This window comes from Schistocerca serialis, chromosome 2 (assembly GCF_023864345.2).
Source record: "Schistocerca serialis cubense isolate TAMUIC-IGC-003099 chromosome 2, iqSchSeri2.2, whole genome shotgun sequence".
Classification (NCBI taxonomy): domain Eukaryota; kingdom Metazoa; phylum Arthropoda; class Insecta; order Orthoptera; family Acrididae; genus Schistocerca; species Schistocerca serialis.
Genome location: NC_064639.1, coordinates 677,826,114 through 677,843,343, shown reverse-complemented (window position 1 = coordinate 677,843,343; position 17,230 = coordinate 677,826,114). Strand labels below are relative to the sequence as shown.

Genomic DNA, 17,230 nt, shown 5'->3' with positions numbered 1-17,230 from the left:
TTAGGCGACCCTGTCGAAGACCTTCGACGTCTTGGAGACGACGAAAGTTTCTCCGCCACAAACTGGGTGGTTTTCTCTTAATTACAGAAACGACTGTGTGGCCAAGAGAACAAGAGACATGTATCTGTGAATAATTTAAATTCTGTGTGTGTGTGTGTGTGTGTGTGTGTGTGTGTGTGTGTGTGTGTGTGTGTGTGTGTGTAGCACAGCAGTACAGAACGCTGGAACAAAGTAGAGTTATGAGTTTGTGGTGGCACTGCTAGCAGTAAAAAATAGATCAATGCCAACACAAACAATACCAAACACAAAGCCACTAAAACGTTGTAGAATGGGAAACAGTAAAAGAGAAACCAACAGGTATGTAGACTGGGGACCTGCATGGTTTTATTTTTTTTTTTTTTTTCAGATAACTCTAGTAGGACTGTTGTAATGCAACGGAGTTACAGACGAAACTTACTGGAGTATCAGAAACATAGATATTGAGCCACTACTACAGAGAGAGAAAGAGAGAGAGAAAGAATAAGAATTTACAAATTTCTGCTGACATTATTTAAAAAAGAATAGTAAAATGCATTGTATTCTGACAAGTAGACCAACGAATGATCTTAATAAAGACAGCCTTGTAAGCGTAGTGTAATTTCATTCTTGCAGTGCCGTAGGCCCAAAACCTGTCAATAGCAAAGTCCATAAAGCGGTCCTTGAGGCACTTGGCAACAGCAACAGCGACATTGTTTTCAGCCCCATCAAAGTAATTTGACACAGCTGGCCATAAAAAACTATAGTGACAAGCGGAAGAACTAGCGCTAAGAGAGTATCTAACGAGTAGCTTCACTTAAAAGAAATAGGATATAAAGCGTAAAAGTGAAACACTCATCAAATATAGCCAAATTATTAGTTAAACACGTGTCACATGCGAAATATGTTGATAAATGTAACTCTGAATTGTTCATATTAGGATCAATACTATACTGTTGTAGACATTATTAGGCTTGAAGACAAATTTCTACTTGTTGACAATAAGAAGGTGGTACGACACAACTGTTATCAAGAGAAGAAGTAACCTGAATATAAAGAGAGGGAAAAACTGTTTACGACCAGTAAAGTAAACTTTCCTTCATGTAGGAAAACTAAGAGCACGACCACAGCTTCAAGAGAAAAGGTAACACTTTGAACTTACAGAAAACGTTAAACTCTACGTATTTCATATCAAGGCAAATGTCATTAGCATATAATTACCTTGTAGATATGTCACAAATATGTACAAAGTTAGATTATTTAGTTCAACTGTATTTCTTCGTTTACTCTGTTCCTTGCGGTGGTTTCTGGGTATAGATTAATGCAATAGGAAAAGCTAGCACTTTCAGTCTTCAAAAATGGACCATTAGAATATTGGCTGAAGTTAGCAGCAAATTTTTATATAATCGAACCGTATACCACGTTTTTAAAAGTATTAATAGTTGAGCTACTGACTCGTCTCTCCATAATCAACTAGACAGAATTTTTAAGTAAGACAAAAAACTGAAAGCTCAAAATAATGTTTTCTGTTCGCAAATGAAAGCAGAGTTATCCAAAATGGACTTCTTCGTATACATATTTGAAAATAAGGTTATTATATAAGAAACACTTTTAAAGAACACATGTCTCAGAATGCAGAGTTACGAAATAAGGAAATGTAAATGAACGATTAAAGGTAAAGCATTATTTGAGTGTAGCAACGGACTATAATGCATTTTGCTGGAAAATTAACTAATTTTAAGTCAATGAAGAGTGGAATCTCTTCATTTATGTGATCTCAACATCCCACTCCTCCTGAAGGTGTGCTGATGCGAACTTCACCGCATGTAGACAGAAGGAACAGAAATATTTGAAGAACAGTGAACAATCAACATATCTTCTAACGCGGGTAAATACAGTACATCAATAATGTTATCTGTTAACTCATGTATCATTAACTACATGATGGAGAAGCAAGCCTCCAGTCATCTTCATAGTGAGCACATCAGCCATAAATCTGTTGAGTCAGGTGACATTTTACAACTCAGACTGTATTTAGTAAGGCCTCTTCTCAGCAAGATAACTAAAGTCAGCTTAAAGAGACATCTCCGACTGAATTCAGTCCAGTTTTCAAGTGTATGGCAGCTTGCTCTGCATAAGGAGACATCTTAAGAAATACAAGCTGTGTGGGAAATTTTCTTGTTCATTCACGTATCCATTGAAAGGCGCGATGATAATAACTAGAAATGCAGTTATCACAACCAAAACAGACACATCGTGACTGATATTGACATGTGTACACAAAGAAAATAAAGCAGCTTACTTGAGTTTGAAATGACCGGAAATAATCCATAAATGCAAATCAGCAGTGCCATAGCAGGATGATTAAGTGCACCGTAGATTGCTGCTTCAAGTGCATTGTACGGCCTTCCAGGAATGAAGAAAACGTATGCAGAGAAGAGTAATGCGACGCCCACGCACCAAGATGTGACAAACACCACAAAACTTGAAACCTGAAAAGAAAAATAAAGTGCCTGAATACAGTTGTAAAAATACAGAAAAGACTGACACTGTAGCTGAATAGTTACTTATATACAGACTGGACGAAATGAAACTCCTCTGCTCTTGCGAGCACTTTAAGACTGGCAACCCAACTTACATCATCTGACCCAGGTTGCCTGTCATAAGGTGCATGAAATGCACTGACGGGAAAAAATCTCAACACCAAAAAATAATTAATGTATCGTAATGATATTTATCTAGATAAAATATTTCAGAGATTAACAGTACAAGATCACAGATCAATGCAGTCGTGAGATAAGCCATTGCAAAAGTGAAAAAAGTGAAATGTTGGTGCTTTAATAAACGGTGTATCCGCCAGAATCTTGAATGCAAGCGTGAATGTTGAATGCAAGCGTGTTCTACAGAGGCTGGATGCCAGTTTATGGGATGGAGTTTTGTGCCTGTTGCACTTGGTCGGTCAATACAGTGACGGCTAATGCTGTTTGAGGCCGACACTGGGGTTGTCGTCCGATGATGTTCCATGTATGCTCGATTGGAGACAGATCTGGTGATCGAGTAGGCCAAGGCAACATATCGAAACTCTGTAATGCATGCTGAGTTACAACAGCGGTATGTGGGCCAGCGTTATGCTGTTGGAAAACATTTGCTGAGAGCTGTTCAATCAAACTGACTTACAAATTTCCAGTTAGGATGCATGAACTCCTGTTGTCATACAAAATAGCACCCCAGACCGTAACTCCAGGTGTACTTCCAGTGTTTGTAACTCATGGATAGGCCGGTTGCAGGCCCCCATCTCGTTCTATCCAACATATCCCCTGCCCTCCAATGAGATCTCACTTGACACCACTGAAGTAGCAAATGGTAGTGGTTTGATTTCAGTGGAATGCACGCTACAGGGCGACCGGCTCGGAGCTGTTATAGAAGTAACCGATTTATAACAGTTCGTTGTGTCACTGTGGTGACAACTGCTTCTCATACTGCTGCTACCATAAGATGCAACAAGATGCTCCAGAGCCATACTCTGAACACGATGGTCTTCCCTCTCGGTAGTGCCATATGGCCGTCTGAAGCCGGGTCTTCCTGCGACCGTATATTCCTGTGACCACCCCTGCCAGCAATCATGTACGATGACTACATTCCTCCCAAGTCGGTCTGCAATATCGCAGCAGGAATATCCAGCTTCTCGTAGCCCTATTACATGACCTCGTTCAAACTCAGTGAGGTGTTAATAACGGCGCTTTTGTCGCCTTAAAGGTATTCTTGACTATCATCTACTCACCACGTCCAATCTCAAAGATAATTAACGCGCAAGACCTTTACAGCGTGTATTCAAAGCAAACCTGATTTGCATCACCATAATGGCTCTGCTAGTGCCATTCTTATGTGACTGGCGCGAAATCTGAATAGACATCATCTTTCATATGCAGAAACACGCTTAAAAACTTTCGTTTACGCCGTACACCAACTCCTTGGTTTTACGATTTTTTTCCGTCGTTGTATTATCCAGGTAAGTTTTATTCTGCCTAGCCTGTAAAATTTCGTCTCTGTTGTTCTCAAAATTTCGATTTCCACGCACTACTTAATCACTACAGATGCTGTTGTCTAATGAACTTGTTTAGCATTCATGTGGATAGTGGAGTAAGACGTATCATTTATTTTTACGGGTTTTTACAATATGACAGACAGTTTCTTATATCTGTATCTAATCACAACATACATTTGATACGCTTGTCTGCAAATTTTTAATGGTAGTAAGTTTTTTGCAAGAATAGCGAAAATAAATAACACGCTATTTACGTTGAAGTCGAGTTTTTCGGAGGTTCTGTTGAAAGTTAGCTCTGTTTATGTTCTTCCATAAGAAAACTTTGTAATGCCAAATGTCTGATCAGATTAAGTAAATAAATAAATATTGTACTACGCACATTTTCTCAAAATAACAGCAAAATGAGAATTGGGGAACTGTTCTTAGAGATGTGGAAAGATAACAAAACTTTTAGATGGGGTGGAAGTGCAGTGAATAATTGTTGGGTAGGTTTGGTGCATGGACAGGGTGGGTGGCCAGTATGTTTTGAGCTAAATATAGAGGGCGCCAGGGTGGCGCCAGTAGTACTATTGCGTAACTACTTTACGCATTAGTTAACCAGGCAGTGTGCGGTGCTGAAACGAGATAAGAGATTTGTCAGAAATGGTAACAAAGTCATAAACATGAGTTCGCCCTGAACAATAGAGAGAGCTCACCTATGGCAACAAAGAGAGAGACTCCATATTGCTGCTCAGTTTGCTGGCTTCAGTGATGTGCAGCGTGATTCTAGTAACAGAGAGTCTTCTGTTCAATTAACATGTTTGTAAATGATTCCTTTCGCTCATTTAAAGGGCGAATATTTAATTTTCATCAGTCGTTTGTGGGAGGAACAATGAGATAAACCGTTTTCCATTAAACGAATTGCCCTCCAGCCCTTTCGTAACAGACTGAGAAAATATTGGATTGATCACAAAATGGCCAGTGGATTAATGTGTGACGCTGGAGCGCTATTTCACCACTCTGCTGGCAAGGATAGCAAACAACGGACATGTCGACAGCAGACATATCTTCGGCTTGGAATGTCACTGGCTCGAGTAGAATTGTCTTCAGTGTTGAGACCTGCTGCTTCAAATTGAGCCTCGATGACCAGCGAAAGCATGTCTGGAGACATACCGATAGAAGTGGGATACCAATCTGATTGTCACCTACGATTCAGCCTAACAACCAGGATGGATTGTCTGGGGTGTCATTTCAATTCATAGCAAAATCTTTTCATTGTCATCTGCGGCACCCTTACAGCATTATGGTATGTTGACGATATTCTACACCCTGTTTTCTTGCTCTTCATGACAAGCTGTACTGGGTTAACATTTCAGAAAGATAAGGTCTACCCATATACAGCGAGAGTTGCTACTGTTTGCCTCGTGCTTTGGCGAACCCTACCTCGGCCAGTTAGGTCGTTCTGATTGAGAATGTTTAGCGCATTATGGAAGTAGTGTAACAAAGCCGCCACAAGCCCAGATAATATATACAAAATGGCGGCGGTATCCCCAGCCCTCCATGACGTCACCCACCCCCTCCATTCCCTGGAAATGACGGGAAATTTTGGCGGGAAAATGTCAATTGGTCTGCCTCCACTAACCTAACTTCTACCTTCCCCCTCACCTTCCCCCACCCCTCCTATGATGCACATTTGGAAATGGTGGAAAAAGATCAGTTCTGCCAACCTAACTTCTGGAAATGAGGATGTAAGGTAGGGTCCTACGTTTGTTTATTTATTTATATCTCAGTTGTGATGCCTCTAGTAACATAAGTCAGAGGCGTATGCGTTCACCTTGACTTGGGGGGACCAACTGAGCTAGTTTAATCCACCAGAGGGAGCTATTGGCCTCATCCTCCTGCCCCACTAGTCCCCCACTTCATCCACTCCTTCACTTGTGCAGAAGTTTCAGTCTGTGCCAAGCTCAGGGATATGACATAAGTCTTTACAATATATTCAATGGAAGAGATGTTGGTGCGGACAGGGACCTTTATCACCTGTAATCATAAGGTCAAGGACTCTCCACAGCTCCCTTGATGCGGATTGGAATGTGAAGATAGTAGTGGAGTGTAAGAAAAATACAGTTCATCAAGTAATGATAAAGCAGCAGAATGGGTTAAAGTTACATTTCGCAACTCTTGCTGACAGGTGTTGTACTGGAACTCGTGAAAACTGCAGCCAGTCTTCCAAACTGCAAGAAACGAGTCGTTTACCTGCTCCATGTAAGCATATTGTTCTTATGAGATGCTGGTGATGGGGCTTGGAAATATTATGCTGGAGGAATACATTTCAGCGACTTGTGTGGATGTGGGTGGGTATGTGTTCCCTTCATCCCCTGCAGACCAACTGAGATATTTTAGAAAACCATCACCAGAGAGAACTCCAAGTGGGATTTGTCTCCCACCACTTTCTCTCAGGGAGCCAATAGAAATCCAGCATTCCGCCCTAAAAATTGACATCAGCAATGGGAATGCAGGAACGCTGCATCCACTCATGTCATGACATGAGGTAATATAAGGTGGGGTGGATGTGGTGGCTCACAAGTCTCAGTCGCAGCCATTGAAGTGTCAGCAGCAGCAGCCAAGACCATCCAGCGCCTCCCACCAGGGTAGGAAGAAGCAGGAGAGTAAGTAGCCACTATGTGTCTATCGTTTCCTGGCAAGTTCCACTTATTTGTTCAACTCCATGTCTTTATCTGTGGATGCTTCTTGTTTCTTTCTAGTTCAGCAGCAGGCTCCAACATGTCTGAACCATCAGAGACCTCCAGCATGTCCAGACCAACACCAGCCACTGGCTTGCACGAACCTGCAGTGACCTATGACATGTCTGGCAGTAGCAACTGTTGGTGGCTTGTCAGAACCTATGGTGACCTCTAGCTTTTCAGGCCTGGATGCACCATAGGATCGAGTAATGGACCTGGCCAGCATATTAGAGTGAGACAATGAGCTGCTATTAACTATCCTGCTTGCTGCTTTATGTAACAAGAACACCCAGCCTGTTCCTGACTCCCAGGATAAGTGTGCCTGGGGTCCTACCTCGCAAGGTGCAGGTCAGTACTGGGTAAAAATATGCACCATCTGGGAACAATCAAGTGTCACTGCAAGTACAAGGTATAGATGTGGTGGATGAGAAGCTGCTAATTCCATCCAGTGCTCTACTGCTTTTTACTTCAACTTACGATTTAAGATCTAGTGGTTCAAAACGTTTAAATATTGGTATAGAAGCGTCAGTAGACCAAGGCTGGAGTGTTGTCCTAGAGATTGCAAATGCATTCAGAAGTGTTAAAGTGCAGTTTACGGAGTTGGAATGGAATTATCTGTGCTGTGCAGAACCCTACATCAACCGGTAGATGACAACTGGGTATTACCCATCCCATTCTACTCCAGACTCTAGCTCCAACCTTTACAACACTGAACTCCATGTGGAATCAAGGGACACATCCATTTATCTGAAGTGTTCCACCATTACAAACTTGTTCAGTCTGTGAAACGTGTTATGCATCTTGTTCGAGAGACTGAACAGAGGGTTGCCATGTGTTAAAGTTGTACATAGCGACATTGCAGAGAATCTCCATGTGGACAGCATGCACATGCACGATTTCGACTAGTGTATCAATATGGTGCAGACAGAAACGAAGGGACTGCCACTAAGTCTGAGAGAAATACATGATGAATTCTGTGCTTACAAGGTTCTGTTTTCTAAATTGCGTACTGATGTGAAGAAAGAACCTGTTGATGTAGTGCACCCCATATGTGATTGTTGTTGTTGTAGTATTCAGTCCAGAGACTGGTTTGATGCAACTCTCCATACTAGGTTACTCTATCCTGTTTAGATTAGATTAGATTTGCTTTCATTCCAATTGATCCATAGTGAGGAGGTCCTCCAGGATGTAGAACATGTCGGAAAAACAACAATACATGACAAATATGTACAACTAAAACAAATAAGCTAATGTACCATTACACAGGTCCCAAGTGGAATGATCGTCATTTTTTAATGAACACTATATGATAGAGTCCTTTTACAAATACTAATGCACTGAATTTAAAATAAAAAAGTTTTTTTATTTATTTCAAGGTAATAAACGTGTAATACAACTGCTATAATACTTATTTACAATGAACACATTACTGCACTGAAATGGTGCAGAAGTTAGAGTGTACTTAATCACAAACACACACACACACACACACACACAGACACAAATATTTACAATGAACACATTAAGGCACTGAAATTGTGCAGAAGTTATATTTTACACACACACAAATCAGTTGGTTTTACTGAGAAATTCATCAATGGAGTAGAAGGAGTTGGCCACTAATAAATCTTTTAGGCTTCTCTTAAACTGAATTTCATTAGTTATTAAGCTTCTTATGGCTGCTGCCAAGTTATTGAAAATGTGTGTTCCTGAATAATGCACACCTTTTTGTATAAGACTAAGTGACTTTAAATCTTATTTCTAGTACTGATTCCATGAATTGAGCTGTTGGTTTGAAAAAGTGATATATTTTTAATGACAAATTTCATTAAGGAATAAATACATTTGGAAGCAGTAGTTAGTATCCCTAGTTCCCTAAACAGGCTTCTGCAGGATATTCTTGAGTTCACACCACATATAACTCTTACTGCACGTTTTTGTGCCCGGAAAGCTTTAGCTTGGCTTGATGAATTACCCCAAAAAATAATCCCATATGACATTATGGAATGAAAGTAAGCATAGTAACCCAGCTTTTTCTTTTTTATATCCCCTATGTCTGACACGATTCGCATTGCAAATAGAGATTTGTTAAGACGCTTCAGCAGTTCTGTGGTGTGCTCCTCCCAGTTGAATTTATTATCAGGCTGTAATCCCAAGAATTTAACACTGTCCACTACTTCTATCTGCTTGTCATCATATGTTAGGCATATACTCGTGGGACACCCATTACAACATCTGAACTGCATGTAGTGTGTTTTTTCAAAGTTTAGTGACAAAGAGCTGGCTAGGAACCAATGATTAATGTCCACAAATATTTTATTAGCTAATCTTTCTAAGACTACACTTGATTTGCTATTTATTGCAATGTTTGTATCATCGGCAAACAAAACGAACTTGGGATCTGGTAATGTTACTGATGAAAGATCATTGATATACACAAGAAAAAGTAAGGGCCCCAAAATGGAACCTTTTGGGACCCCACCTCTGTGCAAGCTTCTTCATCTCCGAGTAACTACTGCAACCTACATCCTTCTGAATCTGCATAGTGTATTTGAGAGTTGGCAATACTCTCTTAGGATTTAAAGGTTGGCTACAGCACGCATACACAAGCTCTGGAATCTAAATATCGTTGTCGTGCTTCGCAGTGCACGGATTAACTAGTAGCAATTTGGAGGCCAGTGTAGGAGCCCGCCTGCAGTGGTGCACACATGTGTTGGGCGAGGGAGTCGTCGCCGAGCTGCCATACTGTCGTGTCCGCCAGCAGCGACACAGGATTTGATATTTAGTTGATATTTTTTATAATTTGCAGCGCGCTAATTAATTTAAAGAAAAGGGTTTGTGTATGTGTGTAGCAGCAGACGGCAATTTTGATAATGATAGGAGTTGAATTCTTAAGGGAAACCATTGTTAGATTAAGTATTGATTTTTGTCACTGATTTCTTTTGTAATTGTCAGGGAATTATTTCACTATGTATTTAATTGAGAAGTATTTCAGTCTGTCTCAAGAGTTTGATTAATTTGCAATATTGCTTTAATGCCACTGGAGGCAGATTTACATACAAAGCGACTGTTCAAAGAGCTTCTAGCGTTTTGAATTGAATGAGAAAGAATTGCTTTCAGAATATAGTTTTAAAAAAAAAAGAATTATGTGTTTGGGTTATCATTTATCGAGGTTAGATTTGACCAAACCCTTTCTCTTGAATTACATGTAGTTGTAGTGAGCAGCCGCAGCAACAGCAGGAACCGCCATACAGAACATGCATTGCACTCAGCATGAGTAATAGGTTTTTTCATGTTTTTGTTAAATAATGGAATGCAGCAGATCAAGCAGTGGCAGCAGAAAGACCAAGTAAGTTATTTGTTGTGCACAGGACCAATAAAATAAAATAGAGTCTAGGCGATCTCTGTAATAGTAAAGTTAACAATAGTACAAGCACGAGATTTTCAGTAGACCACACGAGACAAGAAGAAAGAGCTTGCTACTTTCATATTCATCCCTAGGTCTCTCTCTACGATTTTTACTCTCTGCGCTTCCCTCCAATACAAACTGATGATCGCTTGATGCCTCAGAACGTGTCCTACCAACTGATCTCTTCTTCTAGTCATATTGTACCACAGATTCCTCTTCTTCCCAATTCTATTCAGTACCTCCTCATTATTTATGTGATCTACCCATCTAATCTTCAGCATTCTTCTGTAGCATCACATTTCGAAAGCTTCTATTCTCTTCTTGTCTAAACTATTTATCATCCACATTTCACTTCCATACATGGCTACACTCCACACAAATACTTTTAGAAAAGACTTCCTGACACTTAAATCTATACTCGATGTTAACAAATTTCTCTTCTTCACAAACTCTTTCCTTTCCATTGCCAGTCTACATTTTATATCCTCTGTACTTCGACCATCATCAATTATTTTAGTCCCCAAATAGCAAAACTCATCTACTACTTTAAGTGGCTCATTTCCTAATCTAATTCCCTCAGCATCACTCATTTAATTAGACTGCATTCCATTATCCTCGTTTTGCTTTTGTTGATATTCATCTTATATCCTCCTTTCAAGACACTGTCCGTTCCATTCAACTGCTTTTCCAGGTCCTTTGCTGTCCCTGACAGAATTACAATGTATGTATGATTATTGAATTAAGAATGTGTGTATATAATCTCAAACCATATATGTGGTTTTTATTTCATACCTCTCATTTTACTGTGAGTACTACAACTATTGTTACCAGTATTTTCACTGTGATGCCGATAATCATACAACAGCAGCAAATTGTGTCAATCACATCATAACCAACCATTGTCAAACTGCATGACAAATGAGCCTTTCATGGTTATATGTAGGTAAATTCTCTGTGTAGCTCATTTGGTAAAGTGATTACACATATTACTGTCAGTACAAATGTGCGTTTTTTTTCTATATAAGCCCATTGCACGCTGATACCTGATGTATTCATTATCATGGGAGGGTGGGTGATGCATCAGGATTGTGTTATAAGTGACTGCTTCTGTGACGGCATAAAAGAACACCACAACAAAAACAAGAGGAAGAGTGGAATCCTCCTTCAACGATTACTGTGGGTCCATCCAACTGCAGCGAGACAAATGTCCCCTTGTCGCTGCTAACACACAGGGATGGAGTCCACTTTGAATATGTATGTGTATTCTCAAAAATGCTGTTTCAGCCCAAACGCAAGCTATTGCACTAGAATTTGCGAGTTGTAGATGGTGTGACATACATTCAGTGAAAGCAGTGATATTCTTCCAACAGAAAAAGTAAAGTCGAACACAGTGCTCGTATCTGATGATGTACCTGTGGAAAACCAGGATCAAATTCAACGACATTTCTGTTTTGGTTGTCATATTGGTGTAGACGTTTTTATTTTTGAGTCAGGCATATTCCACGATCTTGCAACAGTTCGTGAGGGCTAATGCAAACCTCATTATAGCCTTCAAATAAGACAATTTGAATTTTAAGCACATTTACCGAGCACATGTAGGAACTGACATATCATTTAATCAGTTTGTAATGATATGTGGAGTACTGCTGGAATCGCACACAGTGTGGGCTCCTAGTTATTGATAAAACAAGAAAAGTGAATAACGGTTGATACTCATGAAATTTCCAGGAGTTTCTGTATATATAGCTCTGCAAAGAGCTGAGCACATTAGTATACACTGCATATGGACAAGTTTGGGTGCACGCAGTGCGCTCCTTGCGAGGTTTAGGTATACAGAGAGAGGGAGAGAAATCGTATATACATAGGTGGTAAAATTTCTTCCCCTCGAACATAAAGTTAAGGAGGTAGAGAGAAATATGCAGACCTTTCTCAGACTGTCCAATGCATTAGTTGCTAGGTATACTCCATTTGAAAAGAAGATCGTAGATGACTTTTGTAAAGGTTGTCAAAATAGGAAAGAAACTACATGATTTCACTGTAAAAGTTGATAGAATTCGAAAGAACGTATGGAAGGTGCACCCTGCACAGAGACTCACTTTGTTCGTTTACAGCGAGATGTCGACTAAGCATAAGGCATGGAAGGCTGTTCGAGAGATGTTACAGCTGTTAAGGTTAGGACGTTTGGATTGAGAGCAGACACTGAGAGAAACCTTTAAACTGGTTACTGAATCTCTCAGAGAACCCTCAGTGAAATTACATAATGATAACGATGTTGCTGCTTTCATTAAGAGCCATAGCGATAGTAGGATAGACAAAATATTTGGTGTCAGTGGTGAAAAATCATATATGCTGGGTACACAACCTGTAAGTTTGAAAGAAAAACGATACAGATAGGCGATAGCGAATTTCAAATATTTAGGAATCTTTCGAAATCCCACAAGAACTGTAAGTTATTTACCCAAATATCTGGAGATGTATGGTGAAATACTACAATTGAGCAGTGTATGTAGGAAAGGGGACTGATGACCTTAGATATTAAGTCCCATAGTGCTTAGAACCATTTGAACCATTTTGAAAGACGCACTGCATACGCAAAACGTACGTCATGCTGCAGATCGAATTTTAGCTGATAAAGCAAGGGCAGTACATACGAGAAAGGATATTGGTATAGGGCAATGCACTGCGGCATTTGTAGTTGATAAAACCGTGCGAGGTAAAATTAAGTTGACCATGGACTTGAATTTAAAGCAAGTTATGAATGCCGCACGTCATGCACTGAGAAAGGGGAAGAGGAAAATAGTACGAAGAAGAAGATGAGTGTTTAAAGAGCGGTATCGAGGCTGCGATGTATGCAGCTAAAAGCGCTACGAAGCACAAAGAAACGGTTTACGCTCACAGGTTCCTACGAATACCGAAGGCTTCAGGTGGAATTATCCCCTTCCTCAGCAGTGGGTTCCACTGGCTGGTGGTGCTACAGGTATCGCCAGAACAGTGAAAAAGGTACGGAACTCTCAGTAGCAGCTGGAAGAGGCTACGAAACATATCATTATGATGTAAGCAGCAGCCATCAGAAAAGGACTGTACTTGAAATCATGCAAGTAAGGTCTAGGTCTCTTCATAAATAAAAAGGGCGCCTTAGCCATCCTACCAGATAGAGTGCTTAAAACAACAGTTTTGCACAAGTTGCTAGGAAAAAATTCAGCATTCCAAAATTGTGCGGTGTAATTATGCGGGATACATTAACAAAGACTGTGTGGAAATCCAGAGAATGTGGAATTGTGAATTCAGATGCTGCTGGGGGACCTGGAACCCAATCGGTGGCGTATGTTAAGAAAACCACAAATAACGTCCACTCTTTCAACTCATTTAGAGACCTGCAACTACCAGAAGAGTTATAACGGTACTTAACTGGCAGAAGACGTGTTTTCTACCATTTTCGTCGCTACCGAGAGTTTAATACTTACAGGTGTCGACATTGTGCGCTATGTTCCTCCTTATGTTTACGAAGAAGGATATCTAAGGAGGTGCATTAAACATCCATCGTCGGGTCAGGTTCACATGCAAAGCATACAGGGTGAAAAAGTATTTAAACCGACAAATTCGGGGAGGTTGTAGGGGACATCAAAACAAATATTTTCCCTAATGTCATATTTTCCTATGAGGAGTATTTAAACCAGTAGAGGAAGATTTCTCTGGCGGCAAATTAATTAAACCCTACAAACACTTTTCCATTTTTTTATGACCAGGAGACAACACATTAAGACAACGCAGTTTCAATTACAGTAGATTTTCAAAAATGCCTCCATCGACACGTAGACAAAGGTTACACCGTCGGATCGTGTTCTTTCTGACACGGGCAAAAACCTCAGGAGGATCCTGAATTGTTCCTGCTGCTGCTACTATCCAGGCAACCAGATCCTCTTCTGATGCAACAGGAGTTACGTAAACAAGGTTTCGCATCTCTCCCCACACAAAAAAGACCAGAGGGGACACATTTGGGGATCGAGCAGGCCATGGTACAGGACCACCTCTGCCAATCCACGTTTCTGGGAACCGTTGGTCCAGGAATCGACACACACGACGGCTGAAATGTGCTGGCGCCCCGTCATGTTGGAACCACATGCGTTGTCTTGTAGGGAGCGAGACGTCTTCCAGCAATTCTGGCAATGCTCTGGCGAGAAAATTGTAATAGTGCCTGTCATTCAATGGCCTAGGTAGCAGATACTGCCAAATTAAACACTCCCCAACAACACCGTCCCACACGTTAACGAAGAACCGCACTTGATGAGCGCTAGTAACTGTGACATGTGGGTTATCCTCACTCCAAACATGCGAATTGTGCATGTTGAAGACTCCATCACGCCCGAACGTTGCTTCGTCGGTAAACTACACAGAGGATGTAAATGTAGGATGCATTTCACACTGTTCCAGGTACCACTGCGAAAACTGTGCACTGGGTGGATAACCAACTGGTTCCAGGTTGTGGATACGCTGTAAGTGAAATGGATGTAACAATTGGTCTCGAAGGTCTGTTCTTACATTCGTCTGATTCTTCCCCATGTTAGGTGCAATTGCACGAGTGCTGATTGAAGGATCCCACTACACATGCTGCAAGACAGCTTCCTCAAATTGCAGCGTTCTTACCGTGTGACGGTGTCCTTGTCCAGGTAATCTGCTAAATGACCCGGTCTCACGCAGACGTTGGTACACAGCAGCAAAGGTCGTATGATGCAGGATACGGCGATTAGGATATTGTTGTTGATAAACCCGCTGTGCAGCTCGTCCGTTGTGGTGCGCTACGTAGTACGCACCACCCATATCAGTGTACTCACTCCAGGTGTATCGCTCCATTAGTAAACAGAGACAATGCACTACTACACTGGTGGACAGCAGCTGCCTACAACTGAAGAGCGTAATACACCCTCTAACAACTGAAGATCGTAATACGGCCTCTAACAACTGAAGAGCGTAATACGGCCTCCACTCGTTTAAATAATCCTCATAGGAAAAAATGACATTAGGGAAAAGTATTTGTTTTTATGTCTCCTGCAACCTCCCAGAGTCTGTCGGTTTAAATACTTTTCACCCTATATATTCTGACCTTGAAAGAGAAATTGTCAGTACTGCATGAGACTTACTTCCCACCTAATGATTTAAGCAATGAAGAGTGGAGTATTGCACTGACTGGATCGGAGACGTACAGGGGGGGGGGGGGGGGCTAACAATAAACATCTGGCACTAATGGTAGAAAAGAAATTGTGGAAATAGCACCTGGAGCATATGATATTGATGATTTAAGTGAAGTTTTCAAATGGTCTGCAAAAGGAATTCTGCTATGTGCAAACATCTGTAAATCTAAATCTGAAATAAAGACATCGAATGCAACGATTAACTTTAAACAGAGAAGCTCAGTACGACAACTACTGGGTTTCATAAACGGATAGATTTTGAAGGTGGATCCTAATAAATTTTGCAGATCCTGGTCAGCCAGTGGATGTATTTCCTGTCAGTACAATTCGTGTTGGGTGTAAATTTGCAACAAACTTCTACCTCTGTAACAGACTGATTCATACAAGTTACGTATTCCTCTTAACAGTTGGAACTATATATAATATTGTCAAGACCCCAACCAACGCTACGTACCTTCCAGTAACATTTCAGACACTGGACTATGTGAAGTTGCGTATTGTGGAACAGGATGATCAACTCATCGACTTTTGTGGTGAGGAATTCATTGAACGACTACATCTGTGGCGGGATTGGCAGTGACCTCGAACGTGCAGATACCTTCAACTAGATTCTCAGCGTCCATGAAGACAGTATAGTAATAAGATATAAAACCAATGCACACAACTCACAGTGTGGCACTTCGCAATGGAACGGAAGGTGATAACACATGTGAATTATGACTTTCTTAAATCAGTAGATCTGAAACCTCGCAATGACGTCGTTCAAGATAACTAACCCCATGGAATATGATGAGAGTATAATGCGCCAGGCATACGTCTCACATAGACCTTATACTTCAACCACATTTAACTAGAACAATGAAATTAGGGTTGTCATCCAACACCAAGACACTTCAACCATCCCATCCAAGTGTTTCTTATATCTAGATGCAGTATTTATGGATGGTACTGCTACTGAAGCATCAAAGCTTAACACATAATGCCTTGCAGTAGTGTTTCATGATATACTGTATGAACTTAACGGAGTCCTGATTGACTGTAAAAGCAATGTAGGCATAGTATCGACTCTTGCTCTGCATCGGATGTGAATAATTTAGAGAAAGCAAGGTGGTTCATAGACGTGTTACTGTGTAGAACAGCGGAAGAGTACAGATTTACTATTTGTATACCTCTAAAACTGCTTATAGGATACTTTTAAGACAGGAACCGAATTATTACGTATGTTAAGCGGGAAAATATTTTGGTACAGGGTGCAATGGATAGCAGCTCATGCAATCAAGGTGTTGACGAGGAGAACGAGATCACCATCAATAAAATAATGTCCAAAATACCACACATCACTTTGTCCAAAGAGTAGCGTTTGAATCTTTTAAAAGTTCTGATTCCAGATGTATTTCTGCCATTATGTTTTCGTTCATGGGAGCTCTTCGAGTATCTAGTGCTACCTACGACAAGAAGACAAATGTGTACCATTAAAACCTATGCTCAATTGGGGACGCCCAGATTCATCATATTTGCGTTTCAGACCAACAGAAGAGGAAATACAGCAAATGTTTCCATCAAATTTGACAACTTCAGCTTAACTAGTACCAGAGTCTACCTGAACTCAGAATCTACCAATAAGATAATTTACGCATGCAGAGGAATTGAAATCTATACAGTCTAAAACTTGATGTGTATGCAAAGTTCCGTACTTTGTACTGTGAGGACGATGGGTATCTCTTCAGCCTATGAAATTGAATGAGCTGTCGCCAATCATTGTAATAGGCTGCTTGAAACAGTACGAGATAGTTAAATCAGGACCTATAGATGTGTTAACTGAGTTTGAATCTTCGACAAATATCCGTCAACA

At 40.6% G+C, this 17,230-nt stretch overlaps 1 protein-coding gene across 1 annotated transcript in view; it reads right to left on the bottom strand.

The window, feature by feature from the left end:
• Positions 1-17,230, bottom strand: part of LOC126457780 (nose resistant to fluoxetine protein 6-like) — a 338,758-nt gene that overhangs the window by 20,555 nt on the left and 300,973 nt on the right. Inside the window, exon 11 of the mRNA XM_050094366.1 lies at positions 2,318-2,507. Coding sequence (XP_049950323.1) covers positions 2,318-2,507 — 190 coding nt within the window. The remainder of the gene's footprint in view (positions 1-2,317; positions 2,508-17,230) is intronic.